Genomic DNA, 27,327 nt, shown 5'->3' with positions numbered 1-27,327 from the left:
GTTGAAAGGTTCAAAAATCAATATATTTGTTGTGATCTCATGCACCTAAAAAACCCTGTTTTTGTTCTCTCAGCCAATTCATTAGGGTTTTACCCTAAATGGGTGATTAAGTTTGTTTCTACTATCCTTAATCCCATCCCACCGCAGGTGGGAAGTTTTGCACCCTTTAATTAGAACTAGCATTCTTATAATTTGAAACGCACACACAATCTTCCTTCATAGGCAATTATAAGATTTTTCTGGGAGAAATTAAGAGGCTTGCTAAGAAAGAGCTAAAAATCCATGCTTTACAATAATTTTACAGGACACTTCAAGGCCTGCTGAGGGTCAGGAGAGCGCCAACCCATAATGCTTGGTTTGCTCTTACCATTTTTGTGCATATTGGCTTCCTGTGTGGCTACAGAGGGCAGTCCCTCCATCATGGAGGTCCACTGTTTAAAGCGAGACTCCGTTCCAGCCTCTTTCCCGCCAACCATGCCATAGTCCATGCCGCCAGAGCTGAAGCCTAAAACAGAGAACCACATTTTATGTCTTTCTATACATTTCTAGTATCAGTAACAAGAGTTCTGAGGCAGAACCCATGAATGGATTCATTTGTAACTTAAAGACTAATTCTCAAGGAGTTTCATCCATAAACAGACATTTTAATTCAAAATACTGATCTTGGCTCTTGCTTGCTAAAAAATGTAACAACTGTTAAGGTATGAAAGTGTGTATGACTGCCATGTCATGCAGATCATCTCGCCCACCTATTAATTTAGCTGACATCTGTGCCAAATAAAATGCTGGGGCCAGAGATTCTCCAACGGAGGTGGAGGTGTCCACACATGCAACTAACTCAGAATAAGAGCAGCTATGAGGTGTGGTAAGGGCACCGGGAGGAAAGGCTTTGCAGAAGAAGGGAAATTTGACCTGGGACCTAGAGGAGGTATGTGAGGAAATCAAGGAAACCAAGTACAAAGTTCTAACTCATGACAATATTTAAGGCATGAGAGTCCGCTGTAGTTCCAATGCTTGGCTAACTATGGATGGAGTGAGGCAGAGTGGCAGGAGGTGGGGGAGAAATGAAGAGTCATGTCATGCAGGGTCTTTATATATCAGGGAAAGGAGTTTGGACCTTTTTCCCTCTAAGACAGGAGATAAAGAAAATTTTAAGCAAGCAAGAGCGCAGTAGCTAGGTTGGTATTTTAGAAAGAGAACTGGCAAGGTGAGAATGGGTAGATGAAGGCCAGGATAGAATCTGAGATCACTTTGAAAAGTTTTCATGCAGTGATCAGATCCCAAAGCTCAAACAGGTCATTAGTAGGAGGCTGACTTTGCCCTGAGTCCCCCAGGTAAGCCTCGGGTGTCAGGATTTCTGCAAGAGTTTTGGTGGGTAATGCTTTCCCACTGCAGAGGGCTGGACAGGAGAGAGCCAAAGCGAGAGACTCGGTGATGGAGTTTTGCAAGGTCCACCATCCATTTGGGATCACAAGGTGCTTAATATTTTTTCAAACCCACTGTCATAAAAGTAAAATAAAGGACTAAAATAAAGCAATGAAACAGAGAAGGGGAAGAACAATGAGTAACCAGAGAGAAGATTAAGAGCTATAGTAAGTGTAGCAACCCAGAGAGTGATCAGGGTTCCCCATGCCGAAGCTCAGGTGGCTTGTAAGAGTCAAAAGCCAATCTATTCTTGTTCTAGAACGTGCAGCTCTGGCCAGGCAAGACTCCATGCTGCATCCACTTTATTCTCCTACCATCTGCTGGTGTTTTATTGGTTTTTTAAATGGTAAATACCATTTACCCAAATCCCACTGAGGGTCCAGGACATGTGGCCCCCCCCTGCCCCCCCGTGCTTCTCCTAGTTGTCAGGTATAGTTCTACAAATGCAAAATAAATCAAGTTCAAGTCCATTTCTAACACCCTCTTGACATGTTCAAAATGTTGCTATAAATAGAAAGAACTCTGTTCTTTCACACTCTTTGTAACTAACTTCACTAGTCTAAGTAACTAAAGGGTGGAGAGTAGAAATCCTTGGTATGAGCTGGAATTATTTCAAATTAAACAATTTTTAAAAATAGGGTTTAAGATATTTTCATCTTTTGTCCTATGTAGCTGAGTTGAAATAAGACTGGAGGGCAGGGAAGCTGAACGGAACAAGGGCTTTCTCTGACATAAGCTTTAATGGCCTAAGTGTGTTACAGCTCCTTGGGCAAATTACACCTCTACCTTTGACAGAGAAAACCAGCCCAAGGTGCTTGGATTCCAGGCCATCTGAAAGCTGGTTCCAGTCATTGAGAAAGAGCTTTTGAAAATAACTCGGGATTCTGGTGAAGATTAAAAACAAGAATGTAGGGATTAGTAGAAGGACAAGGAACCATTCCTTACACATTAATTTCCCTTAACGTTTGCTCTAAAATTTCTCTAAAACTTATAGTGAATTAAAGGTATTACATTTAAGCTGTGTAGAATTCTTTTGTGACACATGAAGTGTAGAAAATTAGTAAGAGTTATGAATCGTAGGAGAGGGAGTCCGCCTGAACCTTAAGCAAAGTGGGCATCATTCTCATTAGAAACTTGGAGATCAAATGCCCCCAAAATATAGCAGCACCTTTAAATCACAAGGTTTGGTAAGGAAAAACATTAAAGGGGCGTTAGGAAGGACAGAAGATGAAACTGCCTTGAAAGGCTCACCCTACAAACCCAAAACCATTGAGAGGGGGAAAAAAGTCAGTGCAAGATTGTACATGACTCTCTTTTTCTCGATGCCATGCAGAGCTGGCATGACATCAGGACAGAATGCACTCAGCAGCCCTGAGGGCGGGGTTCTGGGCGCCAGGCTCTGAGTTGCATTAACAGAAAGCAGAGGGCACACCGCTTGTGATCTCTGGGGTACTCCTGAGCGATCAGACCTCTACACCCAGGAGAACGCTGACTTTCTTACACTGCCGTTTCATTAAAACCAAACTTGCTCAGTCCACCAAGTGGCCTCCCTGCAATTCTCCAGCTTACCAACACTTGAACTCAACTCAAACAAACCATTTAGCTCAGTTTAACGAATATTTATGGAGAGCCTAATTTGTGCCGGATGCTATGTTAGCAACTGAGGTAACAGAGAGATAAGACATGCCCCTTGCCTTCCTAGGGACTCATTTCTCCGGTATATCCCTTTTATCTATGTTATCGTTCTTACAAAAACAACCCTTTGTGTGTCTTTTAAAAAATATATATTTTATTGATTTTTTACAGAGAGGAAGGGAGATAGAGAGCTAGAAACGTCGATGAGAGAGAAACATCGACCAGCTGCCTCTTGCACACCCCCCACCGGGGATGTGCCTGCAACCAATGCACATGCCCCTGACCGGAATCGAACCCGGGACCCTTCAGTCCACAGACCTACGCTCTACCACTGAGCCAAACCGGCTTCGGCCCTTTGTGTGTCTTATCGGTCCTTTCTCCCGCTGCCAGGCATCTTAATTCATCATCTGTTCATCACTACCATTGGCTTAGTGCTTAGCATCTGAAGGAAACTCTCTCAAACGAACTTGTCCTTCACTGTTCCCTCCTTCACTCCCTTTGTAGTTCTCTATTTTCTGCTACTCCTTTTATTGTAGATTAAAAAGCAAACTACTGCTTTTGTAATGACTATACTAAACACATTACAAGAAAAACAAATCACTCACAGTTGCCCATTTCACACACCAGTTCTATTCCATGTCCACATGTACATGACAGTGTGACATTCATAGATACAAATGACTCTCCTGCTATTTTAAAAATCTATAATATTCATAACTTTACTTTTCACTAGGTATGCACACATAAATATTATAAACGTAGATGCATTTTAAACATAAAAAATAAGATTTTATTGGAAATGCATTTTCTATTAAGATGCGTGGTTGTTTTAACAATTAGTTCAGCTACCAATGACTGTGGATGGAAGGGGCCACATGCTGACTTGACTAGCTCAGGCCTGCATGGTGGTCCTGCAGACTCAGAGACCTAAAGTCACCACAATTAAACTGAAATTAAACTGTAATTAAAAGAAGTGATGATGGGCAGTTACGTCCTAGGCTGGTATCTTCACTGACAAGGTCAACCTTTACCTTAGCTGAGCCTATCTGTCTTTTTGCAACTATAATAACATATCCTGTGAAATGTTGGGTAGCTTGTATCTTCCCTTTTTCTGGACCCCTTGGGGAACAACCTAATGTACTGGGCGCTGGGACAGAGACCACAAATTTCTTCATTATCATGTTAATTGTTCCTGTACCCACCTAAGTTCGTGTCCATCATTTTACTTTTTATCCAATCCCAAGGGTTTTCTCACTTTGCTTTCTCCCGCCTCTCTAGTCTATCACCAATGGATTTCATGTAACCCACCTATGTCCCTCCTTTGATTGCAATGTATAAATACAGATGTAACCCGCCATTCCCTGGAGCATTATCTCAATTCATTGAGGTTGCATATGTCGACAGTTTCGCTCAAATAAACTCACAAAAATTCTTTACACATTTAAATGTGTTTTTTTTTTGCGTTAATATGACTATGACTTATTTAAATGAGATCAAATTCATGCTACTTTATGCCTATTTTTACAAATTTTTTTACACAAAGCACTAATAAATCTTATATGAATAAGCAAATTGGAAAAGAAGAAGTTTTAGCATGACATCACTTCTTCTTTTTCTTTTTTTAAATAACATCACTTACTTCTTTGAATTATTTTTAAAGTATATTCCCCCCCCGCCCCCGGGTTTGATAACATATATACTAAAACATAACTTTTAGATAGGTCATTATCATCTGACAATTTAATTTTCAATTTTGCTATAAGCAGAGATTTTAAAAAAACATCTATTTTACAGAAACAATCAAATAAAAATTAATTAAGCCGTCAAAAGTCATTTAACTTTTTAATTTTGAGAAAATATACCAAAAGAGGCTTTATTAAGAATTAAGATACTTTTAATTATTCCTGCTACTTTTACCCACAGGTTATCTTTTTTAGGTTGATACACTCAGCATTAGAAAGATTAAAATACTATTAATTTTGTTACATCTTTGCCATATAATCTTTTTTGAAAAAAAAATTAATCTCTGTATAAGCCTGAAATATACTTTTATCAAAATTTATAGCTACAGATTTATTCAAAACAGGCAGCCAAATCACTTACTTTGAGTCTCAAAAATATATTTTTCAATTTAAATAAGGTAATATACATTAAGAAAAATTATACAAAATCTACCTTGTAAGGAAGATTAAAACTGGCCAGATTACAATTAATATGATAAAGTCCTAATAAAGTTAATTTAGCTACATATATATATATATATATATATATATATATATATATATATAAAAGCCGAGCCACCAAAACAACTGGAATGACCTGTCGCTATTACTCACATTGAGGCCTGCCAACTATCTTGATCAGGGGCGGGGCTGGCTGCCAACCTCCTGTGGCCCCTCCCCCTGGCCTGCCCAGTCCCTATGAGTCCTGATCATGGTGGGCCGGCTGGTCCCCACACATGCACGAATTCATTCACCCGGCCTCCAGCTATTTTATAAGTTATCAAATGTAAACAGGTTAATAAGTCAATATGTACTTTTTCCTTGCTTCCATAGGATTTTAATACATAGTTAAATGTGTAAGTTACTTATAAAACAAAAATATGATATAAAACAAACTTTTTTTTATAAATGCGCATGTGTGTGTATATTGAACTTTGATCCTTTAGCTATTAAGAATAGTTGAGATGAAAACAATAATCACAAATAACACCATTAATCTAACAAGGCATCATGATAAAATTTTTCAATATTCTTAATAAATAAGAAAGGTATATGTGCTAAAAACAGATTCAAAGTCAAAATATAATTTTACTTTTTAATAGGAGGCAGAAAATATTAAAGCTGTTCTAAAGACTGATTGTCACTAAATTCATCATGACTTTAGGTCTCACTAATATTACCCAGTTTAAGAAAATCACACAATAAAGTTTATCCACAGGCTTTACCTAATGCATTGTGAAAACGTGTTTTCTTAAAAAATATTTTCACTGATTTTTAGAGAGGCAAAGGGCGAGAGACAGAAACATTGATGTGAGAGAGAAATACTGCTTGGCTGCCTCTTCCACACCCCCAACCTAGGATCGAGCCTGCAACCTGGGCATGTGCCCTGACGCGTAATCAAATCAGAAACCTGTTGGAAAACAGGACGATGCCCAATCCACTGAACCACAAAGACTCTTGAAAATGTGTTTTAAGAGTACTAACTGTCAGCAACCTGAATGTTCAAGCTGTTTGAAGGTGCCTTTCTTCCCCTGAGACATGCTCTAGGGATGAATCCCGAGAAGAGCTGAAAAGCACCAGAGCACTTAAATACGTGGAAAAACTGCTTCCAAACTTTGCAAATGCTCTCTGTGCTTTGAACTGCCTGGGCTCTACGTTGAGAACTACATATTCTTTGATACAAAGAAATGGAAGCAAAGTTGTCCTGCTTTTGTACAGCATATGGCAGGGGTGGGGAAAGTCCAGCCTGTGGAATCCTTTGGTCTGGTCCTGCCAAGGCATAGGGGTGAGTTAACTAAATGTTTGACCAAATATAGCAGGCTGATTTTTAAGTTGATAATTTGGTATGGCTGTGAAAGATGTTATAAATATCCAAATGGTCCTTGGCAGGAAAAAAGGTTCCCTACCCCTGGCGTATGGTGTCTAAATTCGGAACAACTCAACACATACGAAAACACCCAGGTTCTTAGGTCAAGCTTCATCCTTAACAGAAAGCATGATGGAACAGCAGACTGGAAACCCAGGAGATAACGACCTTCATTAGTTATTACGGGAGGCTCCTCCTTTCCTGGTAACCTGGTGTTCTATACTCAGATGAGCATGCCCTAGGAAGATATGGGATGGTGGACAGTCTACCCTTCTGTGCCAAGTGGTAGAAAGGATATATTGAATTTAAGTCAGTTCTCAGGTGGGTCATTTTTAAGAAAGAGTATAATTGAGACTGGCCAGTGTTGCTAGTGGTTGAGCGTTACCCCATGAACCAGGAAGTCCAGGTTCAATTCCCGGTCAGGGCACACACCGAGGCTGGATCCCCAGTAGGGCGTATGCAGGAGGCAGCCAATAGATGTTTCTCTCTCATCACTGATGTTTCTCTCTCTCTCTCCCTTTCTCCCTTCCTCTCTCTGAAAGAAATAAAAACATTTATAAGTAGGTGCCTCACAGACTAGAGCACAGAGAACAAGGTCATTTGTCCAGGGTCACCCTGCCACCTAGGAGCATGGATTGCAGGGTTTCTTGCTTTTGAGTTTGCGTAGTAGAGTACCTTTTCCACCAAAATAAAATCTAAACGTCAATCTGAGAAGAAACCTGCTATGGTGTGTGGTACACTTTTAATTTTTGAAATTTATTTTTAAATCACTGTTGCCTCACTGATTGGATTCTGCTTACAACATGTTTCTCAGTTCTCAAAGAGCTATGATTTGCCTGCCAAGAAATTCTTTATGAATGTCAAAGGTGTAGCCTTACTTGTGTTAATTCTATTTAAATCAGATGAAATACAAATATCAGAAGAATTTTATCAGTTTGCCTTACAAATTTAATTTTAGTTCTCCATTTTCTCCAATTTTATCAGTCAAGTTAAACACCTCAACCTGTATATGTTTTAATATGTTATAACCTCAGGTACCTGTAGCACTCACAGCATATGCAAACATTTAAACCAGTTTTTAAAAATTCCTACTTCTGGGGAAGGGGACTGCCATTCATCCACATAAAAAGACTGCTTTCCAGTCAGAGTGAAATATAAGGCATCCCCCGAAAATAAGGTCCCCCTAGGCTAAACATGACAGATTTGATCCACTGATTCTGAAAGAAATGGAGTCACAAGAAATTCACCAGGAAATTCAGGAATTGGATTGTTATGATCATCTTCCAGAAGATGATGACATGATTGTCATTGAATGAGTAAATTCTTGATACTGTGGGATTCATAGTTTGTCTGGTTTGTGTTGACAACTACCGTACTACCGTACCGTATACAGGTAATAAATTTCCTTTATTTTCATTTAACAATAAATGTGTACCGTATTCTTCTTCATGGCAAAATAAGACATCCCCTGAAAATAAGACCTAGCGCATCTTTGGGAGCAAAAATTAATATAAGACACTGTCTTATTTTTGGGGAAACAGGGTAGAAACTCTCAAATGTTGATAACTCAGATACCTCTCATTTGTAAGACAGACATAAGACTATATGCACTTTGTATGGCTGTTATGAAAACAGAGGGTAAGCTAGGGTCAATCCTTACCACAGGCTTAAAAAAAAGTAATTCTCATCACTAACTACTTACCGGAACCATATCCAGGTATTGGCCCTTTGGTTTGAAGGTCTGGGAGCCCCACATTCAGAGTGTTGGGTACCATGTTGTCTAGATGTGGCTTGGGCCCGACGGGATGAGACGGTGAATGCTTCATGCTCGGCTGCCTCTGCTGCTGCTGCTGCTGCAGTGCGCTCACCATTCGAGCCAGCTGGAGGCGGGCAGTCCAGAGCAAGGAGGCCCGAGGGAGAACAGACACACAGTAAGGCCAAGTCCCGAACATCACAGGAAAAGATGAGATTACATAGGATTCATTTTTGCTATCAAAGAGGTTTCGTAGAAATGCACTCCTTACGAAGAGCACCAGAGAGGGCCCCTTGCAATCCCATGTACCTGCTGCTCTTGCTGCTGGCGCACAGCTTGAGAAATCTTTCTCTGGTTTTGTAACAACTGCTGCTGCTGCTGCTGCTGCTGCTGCTGCAAGAGAAGCTGACATGCCTACGGGAAGAGAGAGAGGCCCTGAGCTTCCTGAATCAGGTGTCCACCAGCAGAGTGCCACCACGTTCTTGGTCTATCGGCCATTTTTACCCCACAGATGAGCACACACAAAATGAAGCAAATCAAGTTAAAGAAAAAGTACACAGCCCTTTCATTTACAGGAGGAAAACCTGCTACTTACCAACTGAAACTGGGGGATCTGTGGAAGCTGGCTCAGCATGGCAATTTGTTGAGGAGATAACTGGGGCCCCACATTGAAAAGACCTGGATTCAGGCCACTGTTGGGAAACTGCTTGAGCACTGAGGCAGAAACCTAGCCGAAAAAATAATAAAAAGAACAAACAAGTTGAACTGTCAGAATTTATCAAAATAAATTATTCTTGTGTGGAAATAATCTTAATAGATCTAAAACAGGAGTCAATTTTTTCCTTGAAAACGATTACATGATTGGGAAGATTACATCAAAGAATTAACAATGGTGATAGTATATGAGCTCTGAGGTGATAGTATATGAGCTTTTAAATTCTTTCATTAGACTTTGCAATTTTTTTTACAACAAAAATGATAAACTTTACAATCATGAAAACATCGGCAAGATCAGAAAATTTTAATGACAATATGATGTTTGGCTGAGAAATTATTACTCAAAATGTGCTATAAAACAAAATATATCAAACAGTATAAAGCTACTTAATAAATGCTTAAAAGAAAGTATTTGTTATACAAATAAAAAATATATCAACTTATAAACAAAAGACAGTGACGGGCTCAGCTGGTTCCTTCTCCCTAGTTCTCAGGATTGAGCTAGGCTAGGCTGCAGGAACCTCCAGGGGTAGACACAAGACTCCCTTCCGTATTCGGACTGCTCATTTAAGATGTTTTATCTGAGTTTCTCTGCACGTTCTTTCACTGAACCCACTGAGCCAGCTGGTGCCAAGGACAACAAACTTAATCCCTCTTCCATGAGAGGCAAGAAGCACCCTGGCCAAGAGTTTATTTTGTTCCGGAGGCAGACTATATAGGTCTGCCATTTCGGAGGTGTGTGACTCAGGGCAAGTTACTTATTTAACCTTTCCGAGCTTCATTTTCCTTACCTCCAAAATTGGAATAATATTAACTTCAGTGATTGTTTGAGAATTTTATGAGTTAATCCATGTCAAATGCTTAGAAATGCACCCCATAAATGCTCTGATTTCTCAGGATGGTTTTTCAATGTCTAGAGACAGTGGTTACAGGTCTCTTGTGTCTCATCTTTAGGCTAAATGTGTTTTGTTTTATTTTCCATTTGTATCTCATTCAATTTCTCAATGCAGAGCCCACAACAGAGAGCCATTTCCTAGAATAGTCTAGTACTGAGTAGACGTGGTCACCACTAACCCTTCTGTTAAATCTATGCTTTTGTTAACGATGCCTAAGATCTCAGTTTCTCTGATGATTGCATCATAACTCCCAATTCATATACTAAACGTATTGTCAATTAAAATCTCAATATTAAAAAATAAAATTTACAATATTTTAAAATATTTTGCTCCTCTATATATATTTAAGCATCTAGATTTTAAAATTTTATTAATTTATGATTTGATCTTAGGACCTTACATTTATCTTTTTGTTTCCCCATCTGATCATTGATGAGAATGTTGAACTTGAAAGAGCTAAGTATAATCTAGTAATAAAAACTGCCAATAAAAACTCCTTTCCAACCTGAAACTGATCAGCTTGGGAATCCTCAGTCAGTCATTTACTAATCCACACAACTGTTTCTGCATTTAGCCTACATTTTTCCACCTTGTCTGAAACAAAGAGATAGCTTGTCAATTGGCTTGTCAAAACAGAGATACAACTGTATCATTCCTATAATCCAAGATATATATATATATTTTTTTTTTTTTGCCAAAGAGGGAAATGAGTTAAATCAAAACCTGTTAGCAAAACCTGTTATTTAAAAAATTCTTTTTTTAAATAAATGTTTTTATTGATTTTGGAGAGAGGGGTCAGGAGAGAGAGGAAGGGGTGGTGGTGGTGAGAGAGAAACATTAACATTAGAGAGAAACATCAATTGGCTGATTCCCAAATGCACTCCAACCAGGGTTTGAACCCAAAACGTAGCTATGTGCTCTGACTAGGACCCGCAACCATTTTGGTATCTATATGGGATGGGTGACAACCAACTGAGCACCTGGCCGGGCTCTTTTTATCTTTTTAAATGTGGCCACTAAAAACGTCACGTTACATTACGTGGCTCATTTATATTTCTATTGGACAGTGCTATTCTAGACTATTGTTTCTAACTTCTTTTCCAAGGTTTTTTCTGATTCATGGGAAATCCCCTCCACTTGTTTCCCAATCCACTGGCTTCCAAAATAAAAAGCCATTGTCTGAACTTTCATTTCTTCCCACTTCTTCAGTCAGTTTTAAAAGCTCTACTGAACAAATCAGCTAGTCTCCTGATCAATGCATTTCTCTTGGGAATGCATGCCTTTCCTTGCCAAGAGTCTATTATTTCCTTCCCTTACTATTCCTACTACTCAAAACTAGCAAAAGAAACTACCGTTCCAAGTAAAACATGCCCATGACATAGCAGTAACCTAAAGAAATTCATCCTAGGAGAGAAATATAAGAATATCTGTAACAGCACTGCCCATAATAGCAAAAATCTGGAAACGGCCCAAATGTCTACTGATAGAATTGGTAAATATGTGGTGGTGTAGTATTCATGCAATGAAATACTATATGAACTGCAACTGCCCAAATCAACATGGGAAAAATCTCAGAAACATTGCCAAGTAAAAATAGTCAGGGAAAGCTATACACTATATGGTTTCATTACATAAAGTGCAAAAAAGGCAAAATGAAGCAATATATTATTTAAGGATGGACAAAGACTACAAAGTAAAGAAATGCTAACACAAGACCATTTTATAATTTTTCTTATTTTTTTATTTTTTGTAATATATTTTATTGATTTTGTACAGAGAGGAAGGGAGAGAGATAGAGAGTTAGAAACATTGATGAGAGAGAGTCATCGATCAGCTGCCTCTTGCACACCCCCTACTGGGGATATGCCCACAACCAAGGTACATGCTCTTGACCGGAATCGAACCTGGGACCTTTCAGTCCCCAAGCCGACGCTCTATCCATTGAGCCAAACCGGTCCCAGCAAGACCATTTTATAATTTAATTTAAATGCCAGGATCTCATAGGTTTCACAAGTTGACAGTTACAAGGACTATAAAAGTTACACTTTGAGGACTTCCTATCTAGCTTTGCTCAACCGTTCGCTTCTTCAGATTGCATGAGTGTAGTCCTCTGATGACATAGAAGGACCAGAGAGAAACACGACTACTAGCTCCTGGCAAATGGCTCTTTGTACCTGGGTTGCAGGGTAATTAAAGTGCAGGTTTGCACATTCCCATAGCAGGGAGTTAATTACTCTGGCTTAAGAGCCATCAATTTCCAACTGGGTTGGAGAAAGTGAAGATCTAGTTGGAACCAATATGGCAGTTAATGAAGCACTGCAGGTGCAAAATGACAGCAATTTAAGAAGACAGAAGCTTGATAGAATATGTTACTTTCTGAATATCTGAATAAGGTAGAAAAACCCAAGGCCTGGAACATTTATAATGCCAAATCGTAAAGATTAATTTCAATGTCTTCTTTCTATGCGTACATTAAATACTGACTGCCCCTGTTAATCACATTTTGCTAAATAAACAAATTTTAAAAATGTAGGAGAACACAAGTATTTTATTTTCCAAGTGGAACACATACTTTGGTCCTAATGAAATTTGCAGCCTTCACTAAGTCTCTTAGATGAATTTAATTATGCTTTCCTAACAATTCTACTTCCTAAATCATTCAGGAATGCGTCTTCCCATGACTTGACATAAATTTACCGAGCTCAAAATCCATGCTCAGGGGAGGGAGAGTAACAGTAGGTGGTGGTGGCCTGAGAAAGCCTCTCTGATAAGGCGGCATTGAAGCGTAGATCCAAAGGAAATAAAGATGAAGTCATGTGGCTATCTGGGAGATCGATCCAGGAACAAGCTCAGTGTGCTGGGGCCTGTTGGCAGGAGAAGGCTGAACAAGTGGCAGCGTGGCGGATAGAGGAGGGGATATCACCAAGAGCCTCAAAGACCCCAGTGAAGAGTTGACTTTGTGTTAATACTGAGAGAGAGCAATAAGAGGATTGATACCCAGTAGAGTAGTAAACTTGATTTACCTTAACTTTCTACATTCATATAAACGTTCTATATCTGTACTGTCCATATAGTAGCCACTGACTAGTTGTGGCTACATAAATTAATTAAAATAAAAAATTTAGTTCTTTTTCAAGTGCGCAGGTGACTAATGGCTGCATCACACAGCGCAGTTTTTAGAAGTCAGGAGGCCATTTCTAGGAGAGAGACGGTGGTGACTTGGCCACGGGTCATGTTAGAGGAAGTGGTAAGAACTGGTCAGATTCTGGATAAAGGTGTGAAGGAAGGATTTGTTGACGGACTGGATGTGTACTGTGAGAAGATGAACAATTAGGTCTCAGGTCTGTGATGTGAACACCTGCAGAATGAGAGTACCATTTACTTGAAGGAAGAGAATGTTTTTGAGGGGAGTGTGGGGTGAAGTCAGAAGTTCTGTTTAGGACATGTTAATCTGAGATGCGAAAGGCATCCTAGTAGAGATCCCCAGAAGTCTGTGGAGTTAAGAAGAGAGATCTAGGCTAAAGTCACAATTTTGGAACTCTAAGTATTTCCAGCCATTCCACTTGGTGAGATCACCTAGCAGTCACCGAAGATGGTGAAAGGAGTTCGAAGTTTGAGAAAGGGGCACTCTGATGTTTAAAGGTTAAAGAGTGAGAGGAAACCTACAAAGGAGATGGAGAAGAGGTAGCTGGAGAACCAATATAGGAGTCTGAAAGCCAAATGAATTAAGTGTTTCAAAAAGGAAGGAGTGCTCTGAGTTCCAGTGTTGGGGCAGCAACTTGGAAGGCACCAGGAATATACGGGGAGGAAATGAAGTGTCTGGCATTGGGAGAGGGCTGGTGGGGCAGCTTTCTCCCAGACAGAAATGCTGGCAGAGGCCACTGTTCTCTTTCCAAGCTCTTCCTGCAAAGAGCCAATAGGTGGGTGCCATATCTGAGCCTCCTTCAATCTGGCTATCACTGTTTTCTCTTCCCTGGTGATTCCCTGACACCACCCCATCAATCTGCTGAGCCCACCCAAGCTATTTCCAGTGGCTTTTGCATTTGAATGGCCTGTCTTGGTTCATGCTTCAGACTTTCTAAAATCTCTCAAACAAGTAGCATCTCACTTTAGCGTGCCCCGTACCCACAAATGGCCCCAACCCTGGCACTAGGGCAGCAAGCTTTGTTTTGCAGCGTGGCATTTACTGGGTACCTCCAAGTCCAGCACAGGTAACAGCCATCTGCAGATCACTTTGTAGCTCATGCCAGGTGGCCCCTGGCAGAACATAGGTTGTGGATAACCTTGGCTTATACCTTCTGGGAGGCCCTAGATCCACGTACTGGGGAAAAGCTTCAGACCACGATGAAGCACCAACACCGAACCACCTCCACAGGCAACACACTCAAGGGGTGGACTCAGCAGGCACCAGAGCCCCACTGAAGTAAGTCCTGCGCTGTGTGGTGGGCTCCTGCACAGATGATCCCATTGATGTGCCAACAGCAATCAAGGTTCAATTACAACAGGAGAGTGTACAAAGCTCACACAGTGGAGGGCAGAGGGAAAGAACTTGGAGTGCCCAGCTCAGATGACAGGGAGGCTGTGCCACTGGACCCTATAAATCTACTACATTAGGCCACTTTACCAAGTCCAGGGGGTATAGCAACTCTACTGAATATATAGAAACAAACACAGGGAAGCTGCCAAAATGAGGAGACAAAGACACATATCCCAAAAGAAAAAAACAGAACAAAACTCCATAAAAAGAACTACCGTATTTTTCGGACCATAAGACGCACCGGACCATAAGATGCACCAGTTTTTAGAGAAGGGAAATGAAGAAAAAAATATTCTGAAACAAATAGTGTCCTAAAATATTTTATGTGCATTAAAACCCAACATCACAGTCATAAACACATGTAATCAACCCTGTAAAGTAAACAGCAGCATTTAGAACCATTTTAGAGCCGGGCAAGCACACAGAGACCACACAGAGCCGGGCAAGTAAAAAAACTTTTTTTTTACAGTATATGTGTAGGCTATATTTGGACCATAAGACCTTCTGGGGGGAAAAAAGTGCGTCTTATGGTCCGAAAAATACGGGTAAATAAAAATGAAGATAAGCAATGTACTAGATGCAGAGTCCAAAACATTGGTTATAAGGATGTTCAAGAACTTAGTAAATGAACTTAGAGAGAACAAGATGAACCCAAAGAGGCCCACACCAAGACACATCATAATTAAAATACATAGGTTAAAGACAAAGAGAGAATCTTAAAAGCAGCAAGAGAAAAGCAGTTAGTTACCTACAAGGGAGCTCCCATTAGACCAGGGGTCCCCAAACTTTTTAAAGTGGGGGCCAGATCACGGTCCCTCAGAGAGCTGGAGGGCCGGACTATATGAACTACTAATTCCTACTGTAACACCTTGGCTGCGCTCACTGCCCAAAAAACCTGGCGGGCCGGATCAGACTCCTCTGCAGGCCGCATGTGGCCCGCGGGCCGTAGTTTGAAGACCCCTGCATTAGACTGTCAGTTGATTTTTCAACAGAAACTTTGCAGGACAGAAAGGATTGGCAAAAAATATATATATATATATTCAAAATGATGAAAAGGAGCTACAACCAAGATTACTCTAATAAGCAAAGCTACCATTTAGAATTGAAGGACATATAAAGACTTATACCCCTCCCCCAAAAAAACAAAAACAACAGCTAAAGAAGTTTATTACCACCAAACCAGAAGTACATGAAATGTTAAAGGGTCTTCTTTAGGAAGAAGAAAAAAGATAATATAAACAATAAAATGGCAATAAATACCCACCTATCAACAAACAATGGAATCTAAAAAACAAGAGAACAAGCAGAACAGAAACAGACTTTAGATACAGAAAATGATTTGGGAGAGAATAGGGGACTAAGTGAAAAGGGTGAAGGAATTAGGCAATACAAACTGGAAGTAACAGAACAGTCATGGGAATGTTAAAGTACAGCATAGGGAATATCTAATAATAACAAAAGTGTCTTATGCTAATTAACCTGACGACCCCCTGCCGCAGTGCTGTGGTGGGCAGGGACCAAGGCAGCCACTAATATTCTAATAACTATGTATGGTGCCAGATGGGTACAAGATCTATTGGGATGATCACTTATATAATGTGATATAATAAAGTTATATAATGTCTAATCACTGGGGTGTACACCTAAAACTAACGTAATAGTGTATGTCAATTGTAATAGAAAAATAATTTAAAATATAAATAAAAATGGCTTCCTAAGTTAAGCCCCTTTTTGCTAGAATACATACTTGGTTGAGTCCCTAGTACAAAGTGCTATGCTCTTCTTTCCTTAATAACATTGAATATTCCTCAGAGAAAAGTATCTCTGGCTTTTGCTTCCTACTTATTTCATGCTTGATGTCAGGTGAGGTACATCAGGACACTGTATTAAATTTAGAGCACAGAATATTATTTCTGTTGAAGAGTGAGCAAAGATGGTAATAAGAAATAAAGGTAATTAAAAACTTTTTCCTTTTTATTTATTTTTCTCTTTATTATTATTTTATATTCTTTATTGATTTCAGAGAAGGGAGAGAAACATCAATGACGTGAGAGAATCATTGATTGGCTGCCTACCTCACGCCCTTCATTGGGGACTGAGTCTACAACCCAGGCATATGCCCTTGACTGGAACCAAACCTGGGACACATCAGTCTGCAGGCCAACGCTCTATCCATTGAGCCATATCAGCCAGAGCAATAAAGGCAATTTTTTTTATTGTGACTGGACAGAGAGTAAAATGTTTACTCGACACTTATTATTTTGGAAAATAAGACAAGAGATAAATAAGAAATTATAATAAAAATAAACAGTTTAACAGTTAAAAAAAAAAAAAAAAGAGGGAGTGACCGACTGTGTCAAATGCTGCTGATACACTGAATAAGAAACTAGAGAACAGACCATGTATTCCACAACACAAAGATCCTTGGTGACCTTCACAAGGTCTTAATTCCCACTGCCACTGGACTCCTGGACTCCTAGACTAGCCTCGTGACAGTTCTCCTTTGCTCTAATAATTCTGCCATTCAGACATATCCTCTATGTTCCTGTCAGTGTTATCTTTCCAAAACATAAATTTTCCTATACTGTTACTCAGCTAAAGAAATCTTTTCCAATAGTATATGACTAATAGCAGTAGCAGCCAAACTTTAGGGTACACATCACAATCACCTGGAGGTAAATAGGCTCCAATACCCAAGATTCTGCTCAGTATCCTGGGAGAGACCTAGGAACTCAAATATTTTTTAAGTATTAGCCCAAATAATGGCTAAAAACCATGCAGACCAAAGAAAGGACAAAGTCCAAACTCTTTAGCAAGGCAAAGTTTTTCCAAATTTGGTCCCAATCCTCCTGACTTGCTTCTTCCTATTCTACTCTAGATACAACTATATGCTTCCACAAGCTCAAACTAATCATTCAGATTAAATGCATCCCTCTGAACGTGCCATTTTCTTCCAGATATTCCTGCCTTTTACACAAGCTGTTCCTGCTGCTTAGAAGGCACCATTAATCTGGCTGTGCCCAGCAAACGGTGACTCATGCTTCAAGAACCAGCTTAAATGTCACTGCTAATGTGAGGCCTTGTCCAGCTCCCCAAACTCTGTTTAGCATTTCTATACAACATTTATCACACTTTCTGCCTACTCTTCAACTCCGGGAGGCAGATGTGCATTGTCAACACACTGTCTGGCACACTGCACATATTCAATAACCATGAATGACTGCTGATCCGATACTAAGGCATACTAGAAAGTGCTCCAAGGATTAGGACACCGTCACTGCAAGTACTGGGGAAGTCAGGAACAGACTGGCCTGGAGGACACACCACTGTACGTGACATGAAGTATGACTGGAACTTAGAGAGCATAAAGGGGAAGAGAGACACTCAGAAGGAGCCACACAATGAACATCCCTTCCTCTACTAAGACAGATACGGACTCAATGTCAAAAACAGGATTTGAAATCTATAGACTATGGTTTCAAATAAACATTTTAAGCTTTTGTCTTAAAAGACATTTCAAAAAACTAAACAAAATCCGACCTTTTAAACCAGTTTGCTGGATCTAGTAATTGCCTCACCCCCTTTTGTGGGATGGGGCTCAAAGCTCTTGCTCTAACTTAGTACATTAGGGAGACTAAGGTCACACACTGAACCCTTACACCAGCTCATCAGCTTTTACGCTTCCTGAGAGGTATGCGGGACAGAATGTGGTAGATTCCCTGCGACTTCTTTAGTTCTAGAACTCCCCCCAGAGTACCTAGTCTGTATTTTAGCAGACAGAGCTCCTCAAAACTTTTCAGAAAAACCAGAATCTGGCAATTTTCTGGTTCATCTGTGGGTGAATCCTTGAGGGCAACCAATTTCTGAATACTGACACAACAGAATTTATAAAGCAGCATTAATCATATACCATTAAAAAACTAATACAGTATTAGAATAATATATGATGTAAAAGGAATATAACCATAATGCTTTTCATGCAAAAACTTCTACTTTGTATGCACAATACAATACAAAAGATTTAATATTTTGTTGTAAAAATCTTAATCTTTGGTATTTGGATTTTTCAAATTTAAGACTACCATTATTCCTTTTGTGCCCATAAAACCAGTCAACCACCTGAACGGGATTTGCTTCTGGATTGTGGAAACACACAATTGCTTACCTGGGGGGAAATAAACTGGGGAGGCACTTGCGCCCGGAGACTAGGAGAAGAATTTAGCGGCTGCACTGGTGTGTGCATACCTCTCGATTGTGCTGTGCTATTTCCGAACAAACCATGATTGCCACCCTGCAAACATAATGCAACAGTAAGGCTTTTTGTTAATATAAGAACATGCAAATAAGAAACAGTCCAGATTTTCTATGCCTTAAAAGAATCATATCTTATTTTCCATTGAATTACAGAATTTTATACCTGAAAAGTTCCTGATCTTGGAATGCTCAGGAATATTATTCAAACTCAATCATAGCCATATCATTACCACCCCTGTCATCTGATTAACTACATAAACCAAAAGGATTAAACTTAGTCAAATGTTAGAAAAGGCACTCATTTTATTCTTTTTTGTTTTTGTTTTTGTTTTTGTACTGAAAGGCACAAGCCATATAAGGTTTATTTCAACTTGCTTTAAGATTGGGTTTACCATGTTTATTCTCAAGCCTTACAAACTGAGATCCATCTTGAAAGGGAATGGAGTAAAAATGCAGGCTTATGAATAATCTTACTGAGAAACAACATATGGTATTAGTTCTCTGGTTAGTTCAATCATAAAATCAGTGCAAACCAATTATGAGCCCAGCCCAGCTCCATGGGAACCCTACTCCAGATCTGAATACCCTTCTCTGTCTTGGGTCTGCTTGGTCCCTTCTTTGCTAGATGAGGAAATCTGAATCAAAGAACGAGATGAAAAGAACGGGGAAAAGAGAAAAACCTTTACAGGGACATCAAAACAAACACTACTCACCTGTAACTTCCCATTCAAATGTACGACTATTATCTAGTTAATGAACAAACCATTAACTAGAGCAATCTAGACTATTTCAAAAAGCTACAGAAATCGGGGCTGAATGGCCCTTCCTGAGAAAAGTCCTTCAGCAAAGACACCATACACCATACTTGACACCGTGTTCCCTCTGACTGAGGCCCAGCTCAGGGGTCGTCCTCATGAAAGTTTCCCCCAAAACCTTCTTCCTCATTTTACATTCCAATTAACTAAGCCCACCTTTATGTCCTCAAAACACTTTAAAATTCTCTGATAATGTCCATCATCAAATTACAGTTTAGTTATTTTCCATTCGGTCTTCCCATCGCATGTCCTTCTTTGTATTCCCACAGCTGTGAAGCCTGGTCTGTAGGATGAGCACAGCATTTGCAAATACCCCTGACCCACCAATTTCACCTACTTGGAGATGTCCCACTGAACAGCATCAGTGAAGACCGCTGTTACCATGGCTTATACCAAGCTTGTGTACAATGAACCAAAGGAACCACCATCATCTTATCCCTGGAACCATGGGGATAAGGTATTTTAAAAAATTTTGTAATGGCATTAAGTTCTAGAATACTAAAGATGTTTTGATGGCTTAATGATTTAAAATAGATTAAGAGAATGCTACGAAGAAATTAATAAACTTGAAAGCACTGAAAATAAAAATGATTATGAGCATAAAGTAGAAATGGCAATAAAAAATCTGTCTGTCTAAAAAGAAAATCAAAGATTCACCATAAATTTTAAATCTCCCAAAGAATTGTTTAAACAAGAAAATACTAATTCTAAAAAATTGAATATCTCTTTTTCTCCTGTCTTAATAATCAAAGTGTCACCTTATGGTGAAATGGCTCAGCTCTAACTTTTCTGTGGCCAAGGTAGTAGTCAATAGCTTAGCTACTAATCATTCCTAGAAAAACAGGAAGCATTTATTTTACTAAGAATATTCTGCAAGGTCAGGATGGCTGAGGGATCTAAGGTGCCAAGTGATCTAGCAACGGTTGCCAACCGGTGGTCCGCAGAGGTCTGAAAGGTTGGCGACTGCTGGTCTAATGTTTTGCTAAGGCTGTTCTCACTGACACTTTACTAACAAACTAATAATCTTGTATTACATGTTAATTATTCATTTGGACTGATCCTTGAATGGTGGGGTTTCTAGTAGCTAAAGTCTTGCCATATTCCATGTTTTAACAAGTTCAAAGCTGCATTGTGAGGATCATTTTAAATTTTAATCTCTTTTGGTAAGAAGCATTAAAAGGAACTTGCTGCCCTAGCTGGTCTGGCTCAGTGGAAAGAGTGTCAGCCTGCAGACTGAACGGTCTGGGGTTCGATTCCGGTCAAGGGCATATGCCTGGGTTTCGGACTCGATCCCCAGTAGGGGGGTGTGCAGGAGGCAGCCGATCAATGATTCTTTCCCATCATTGATGTTTCTATCTCTCCTTCCCTCTCCCTTCCTCTCTGAAATCAATAAAAATACATTTAAAAAAAAAAGAGCTTGCTATTTTTAGTTTTTGTAAAATCAAGCCCTCCTTTCTATGCCTAGTGTCTCTAAAGCTACACCAAGCAGTTGGATATATCTATTATAGAGAAGTCAACATTATTCTATCAAAAACTACCTTCTCTATTTTTTCTTCTGTATTTCTTAATATGAAATGTTGGCTTTACAAGCTAGTCATTTTCTTGGCTCAGAAGTAGCTACTGTGCCCAGCAATGTATTTAGTGGCAATCTTATAGGCTGAATCTTTTAGAAATTAGGAAAATGGTCACCAAAATGTTCACCTTAATGCTGTCTAAACTTTACTGTGATACGTGAGGCTTCTATGATGACCTGAGTTCTCATAAGTATTGGTGAAATTTGCCACAACTACAGTGTTTAACATACAAAGGTATATACATTAAAAAGAGCTACCAAGCTGACTGAAATCTCACGAGATTTGAAAAGAAAAACCTTACATTTTAAGTCTGTATTTAAAAAACACTATGAAAAATCCATGACCGCATTTGGATGGAGTGCGTGTGCCAACCTGGCTCATGATGGACTTTGCAGCATTCCACAGCCCAACAGGACAAAGAGGAGTGACCTTTTCACAGAGCAGTGCATTAATGCTTATGTATAACACCATTTGGTTATCATGTGACCCTGGAAGCATGTTCATAATTACTATTAACCAAGAGTGTTTTGACTACTTTATATTTTCTATACCTCGACCAGAGACAAAAGGGCCCCCCCCAAACACTGATATAATTGTTCTTCTATATTAATATGTTATATATATATCCATTTCCTCTGTGCAAACATTAAAAGAAACAATGAAATATAAAGGAAAAAAATTACCTGTAACTCCCAATCTAGAGATAACCAATCTGAACACATGGATATAGTAGAATCCATTAAAAATGTGCTATAACCAATATGAACACATGGATATAATATCCATTTTTTAAAATATGCTAAGGCAGTAATTAAAAAGCACACGAAAGAACTACATGCATTGTGAGGACTATGGTGTAAGAGATGTTTTATATGTGAAAAGTCATGTGGAAATAAAATGAGTGCAACTAAAGTCACCTTCCTTGACATCTGAGGTGAAAGTCACGGAACTATGACTAGGAAAATATCACCGGTGAGTCGCTGTCATAAAGGAATTGTCTCCAAATTCCTGGTTTTCTCAACAAAAACTGCAACAGAGCTCCTGCAGGGTGACATTTCCCTCAGTCCTGCGAAAGCAAGTGGGCTTCGCCATGCCAGCCTTGCCCGTCTCATTTCTATGGCATGGCCTTCCCCAGAGACTCCCAGGTCAGACCCTGGGAGAGGGGCTGCTCTGGGCTGCCACATCTGAGCAGCAGTATCTTCTCACAGCTCAGTTATCTAATAGAGTTAACTTTCTCTGGGTAATTGTTACATTTCACACTTTAAAGACACTAGATTTTAAGATGCTGTCGCCCTCAACTAGCAGTTTTATTAAATTGAAAATACTTTAAAAGTATTAGTACTTCACATTTAATATGTTAAAAATGGCAAATATTGCCGAAACCGGTTTGGCTCAGTGATAGAGCGTCGGCTTGGGGACTGAAGGGTCCCGGGTTCGATTCCGGTCAAGGGCATGTACCTTTGTTGTGGGCACATCCCCAGTAGGGGGTGTGCAAGAGGCGGCTGATCGATGACTCTCTCTCATCGATGTTTCTAGCTCTCTCTCTCCCTTCCTCTCTGTACAAAATCAATAAAATATATTTTTTTAAAAGATGGCAAATATGTTGCTAAATTAGATGATATAAGTGACCTATGTAGCCTCTTTGACATTTTCCTAAGGCAGTTATTAGTTAACTAGAGAGCAGGGAATGAGAAGACAAAAGAAACAGATTTAAAATAAAATCCATGTTGAGAAACATGAAGAGAGATGGGTTCTATGGGCTGAAAGATCTGAAGCCTATCCTTAATATCATTCTGTGCATTCAGTAATCAACAAATTTCCCAAGACAGACAAATGATGCAATAAACTTCAGACCAGGGCCAAGGCGAGGCCACAGTCAAGCAGTTATAAATTTGAGAGGCCTCCTTACTTGTCTAGCAGCGAAGTTTTGGGGGTTGAGCCCTGTGCCGATTGCTCCAAGGCTGACGTTGGGTAGTGTGGAACCAGAGGGAGACAGCTTGTAGCTGGGAGAAGGGGAGAAGGGAGAGCAGGGAGCCTCATCCCCAAGGCACCCATCTTGATTGGAGAAAGGCAAAGTCAGCTGAAAAGTAGTAGTTAGCCAATCACCAGGGTTGGTTAGTGAAGCAACAGAATGCAAGAAGGGAAAAGAGAGAAAACACTAGGAATAAACAATGTTAGAGTGGATTAGCAATAAACAAGGATAGAATTTGGATCTGATATAATCATCACACTTTGCCCAACAGACACCATCTGTCATCTTCTTTGATATAGATCTTTATTATCCTCAAAGTTGGTAACACATTCTGTCCACTGCGCTAAGACAAAAATTGCCAGACACTTTATTTTTATGCATCGAATATTGATTAGTCTTTGTATCTGCAGAAATAGAAGCCAGAGTAAACCTTCTTGTGAATATGTTGGGCCAGCATCAATGGTGTAAAAAATGTGCCAGATCTGAAAATTTTGGTTTTAACTGCTTTCTGAAGACCATGAACACTGCAAGTTGGTATTCTGAATTCAGGTATAATCTTCTCCATTAGAATTATTAAAGATCAAAACAAATAGGTATACGTGATTTATTGAATTCAGGTAGTTAAGAGTTTGAAATTATACCACTGTAACTAAATAGATCACTAAAGAAATGAAAAAAGATCAGCAAAGAACACTTAGAAATAGCAAAGGAGAAAGTTTTGGGTCATCCTGACAGCTAGAAGTCAAGGCTTTCGGAGACTCAGAGTAATAGAAAAAATAGAAAAAATAATTCAGAAATGTCTCTACATGCTTTCATTTCCCTCACTATGTATATAGTTAGACAATTTCTCTTCTCCAAACTTCATAACTTTCTAAAACTTAGACCTTCTTCACAATGCTCATATCGATTACCTAAAGACATGGTTCTAGCTCCTGCATCATCACCGGTTGAAATCAACTGTTTTCATGTCACCATCTAAATCAGATGATGCTTATGTTTTATTCATTAATTTACTTCAATGATTCTATGCTTCCTCCTGGAATTATCAAAAGACACATAGAAACCAAAGTGGTTCTCATGAGTTATCTTAAGTAAAGGATTCAACTCACCTTCTCAAAATAAGGCCCACTATCTGTGGTTCCCATGTCTTTGGAATTAGGTGGACGGAACCCAGATCGATCCTTCCTCATGATATCATTAAAATCCCCGAGATTCATTGCTCGCTTGTCCACATCAAATTTTTTATCTGTAAGGCTCCCTGAAAGGTACCACAGAAAAATTTCAAGAATCAATGTCTCCCTCATGACCAAAAGTGACTGCCCCATTCTCCTCCCTGGGTGCTGGGTATAAGACCAAAATAGCTCTCAAGTGTTCCGGCTGCTGGTGATCCTCCCTGGAAACATGGGTCCTTGTTGTTTAATTAAAAGAACACCACCACAAACAAACAAACCCAACACGTGTCAGTTGTAGTTTGTTTCTATGGAAGACGGAATGACAACCTTCAGGCTAACCTGATAAAAATCTGACTTAAAAAATTTATTCTGGCTTGATATGCTTGATGAGTATGTCTTGATCATACATTCGAACATCCTCAGTGACAGAATTTGTGTCTTGCTGCTATTATAATATCTGTTAGAGACAAATAAGTGGGGTTGTGAAACACAGTTATCTATAACAATAAAAGCATAATATGCTAACTAGACCGGGCATCTTTCCAGACGGACGAAGCCGATGGCCAGAGGGAATCCTGGGTCCTGGGTGCCTGCCAGTGGCTGGGGGGAAGCTGGTGCCAGCAGCCGGGAGAAGGCAGGTCTACTCTTGCACAAATTTTGTGCATCGGGCCTCTAGTTAAGAATAAAAAAAATCCAAGAGGCATAATGTTGCCTTTAAAATTTAGAATTTGCCCTAACTGGTTTGTGTCAATGGATAGAGCTTCGGCCGACAGACTGAAGGGTCCCAGATTTGATTCTAGTCAAGGGCACGTATCTTGGTTGTGGGTACATCCCCAATGAGGGGTATGCAGGAAGCAGCTGATTGATGTTTCTCTCTCATTGATGTTTCTAACTTTCTCTCCCTCTCCTTTCCTCTCTGTAAAAAAAATCAATAAAATTTTTTAAGAATTTAGAACTTGCACACAGGAGATGGTGCATCATGTTACTTGCGCCATGTAACTCCCAGGTGCAATGGTTATTTCCTCTCTTCTCTCACAGCTTTATAAATTTGCTATTGTACAATGACATGATCAGTGCCCCGGAAGCTTATTCCTAGTTATTCTCATATTTAAAATATCACAGATCAAAGACTATGTCCTTATTATCCAGGACTGTTTTTGCTTTCTTCTTGGTTTGATTCTTTTTAAGAAGGTGAGCAGCAACATCTCTCTGAAGATCCCACAGACAAAGGGCTGGCCCTGCATCTGCTCCCCTTGTAACAGGAGAGTCAGTCAGTAATGAACCTTCTCAGGGCAGACAGGGCTGGCAACCCGAGAGCTGAGTCTGGCAGGGCCACAGACATACTCTGTTTGGCCACACACAGCATTTTTAAAAACTGGAATTAGGTTCCAATATTTAAAAATCAGGACATCAATATACATCTGAATTTCTTCTGGCCTCTCTTCAAAAACTGGAAGATCTGGCAAAAGCATTATTGCTGAGTCTGAGCTCCTCCATGGCAACAACTGCTAAGAGCCGAGCAAGGCTGATTCCCTTAGGTGGTGCCTCCATCCTCCACGGCTAACCCGTAGTTCCAAGTCCCGATTTCTCATACTTGGCACACACCACTCATTTACATTACTTTCCTGGCTCTTGCAGCCATTTGAGTTTTCAAGTCCTATCTAGTGTCTGGCACAGTACCTTCCACAGAGTAAGTGTTCAATACGTGTCTACTGAACGGCATCCATCCCAACTCAAACTGAGCAGGGGATCCCAACAGGATGTCGTTAAGAAAAATATTCCATTCATATTAGTGGAGTGATACACACCTACAGACAAATCCATTTTGCTGCTTGGATTATCTTCAGTTTGATTCTGGAAAGTAAAGAACAAAGAAGGAAAATTAAAGGTTTGAATTAAATGTTAGAGTCAGAGAAGAAATGGCATCATTCATGTAAGAGTTCCATTTTACTACTGGCACTATACAAGGACAATAACACTTAGATTAAAGACAATAATACTTTTGATTGCTGCTGGTGCCTATATTCCTAAATTCAATTTTCACATAGAATTAGCTTCAGTATATCTATGGACTGAGCAATAGCTAAACAGCTGCTTGTAGAAATAAACCTCTGTCCTCAAGTTCAAGTCAGCTCAGGATCAAATTTCATAAGTGACAGCCAAACGATGACAGCTTCTTCTCGTGACTTGTCAAGTCATCAAATCTGGAAATGTGCAGCCAAGTCAAAGTCATTTGTCTTTTGGCAATCAGGGCCAGGGTGTCCCCAGAATGTCCCCAAGAGATAAAAGAAATTAGAAATTCTACAAGAATTCCCTACATAATTAATCACAAATGATCTCTCTAGTTATTTTGCTATTGCTGTCTTAAAACTGGTACAGTAGTTGGGCAAACTATATCAATTTTAAGTGCCTGTTCCTTTTCCCCCCTACCTTTTTAAAGAAACAAATACAAATACTACGACTTAAAAACATATATATATATATTCGGTAACCTTTAAATATTGGAGTGTTTGATTAAGAATAAAAGAACAGAAAACAAATTTACTCCAAACCAGAAACACTGTTTAACCAGTTTCCAAATCTGTAATTTTGTACTATATGTGGCAATAGTCTTAAAATGTGTACTAAAATTAAAAGTCGGGATACATTACACATAGGAAAAAATAAAACTCACCAGCAATCCCATATTTGAAAACTGTTTGGCAATAGGATTCATCCATGAATCAGTGTTTCCTCCTTTTAGTGCGCACTACAGAAATGAAATATATAACTTCAGAATCAAATTATTTATTTTTTTAACTTCATATCTGAGTTACATAAACACAGATTGAAAGCAGAGAACCAAGAGTTTACCTTTTTTCTGCACCCTAATTATTCCTCTTTAATTATGTTTATTTTCATATTTTATATATTAGTCTAAAAGAGTAATAAGCCTTAGATGTATCTGTTTTCATTCTTATTTTTCTCACACTGAATTAAAAGTAACATT

The 27,327-nt window shown here is 39.4% G+C and overlaps 1 protein-coding gene across 4 annotated transcripts in view; it reads right to left on the bottom strand.

Moving 5' to 3' along the window:
* The window catches only part of TNRC6B (trinucleotide repeat containing adaptor 6B), a 217,381-nt gene that overhangs the window by 27,072 nt on the left and 162,982 nt on the right, over positions 1-27,327 (bottom strand). For 3 of the 4 annotated variants that reach the window (XM_084879087.1, XM_084879086.1, XM_084879088.1), the window contains 8 exons: positions 27,013-27,087; positions 26,147-26,192; positions 24,276-24,424; positions 18,717-18,842; positions 8,997-9,128; positions 8,711-8,815; positions 8,351-8,528; positions 368-505 (listed from right to left, as the gene is read on the bottom strand). In XM_084879087.1, the coding sequence (XP_084735213.1) occupies positions 368-505; positions 8,351-8,528; positions 8,711-8,815; positions 8,997-9,128; positions 18,717-18,842; positions 24,276-24,424; positions 26,147-26,192; positions 27,013-27,087 (949 nt within the window). Of the gene's footprint in view, positions 1-367; positions 506-8,350; positions 8,529-8,710; positions 8,816-8,996; positions 9,129-18,716; positions 18,843-23,103; positions 23,275-24,275; positions 24,425-26,146; positions 26,193-27,012; positions 27,088-27,327 lie in introns of all 4 variants that reach the window. The other variant, XM_084879089.1, reaches the window with a different exon arrangement.

The sequence above is a fragment of the Pipistrellus hanaki genome, assembly GCF_964339955.1.
Source record: "Pipistrellus hanaki genome assembly, chromosome: 3".
NCBI lineage: Eukaryota > Metazoa > Chordata > Mammalia > Chiroptera > Vespertilionidae > Pipistrellus > Pipistrellus hanaki.
Note: the sequence above shows the minus strand (reverse complement) of the source record. Positions and strands in the feature narration are given on the sequence as shown.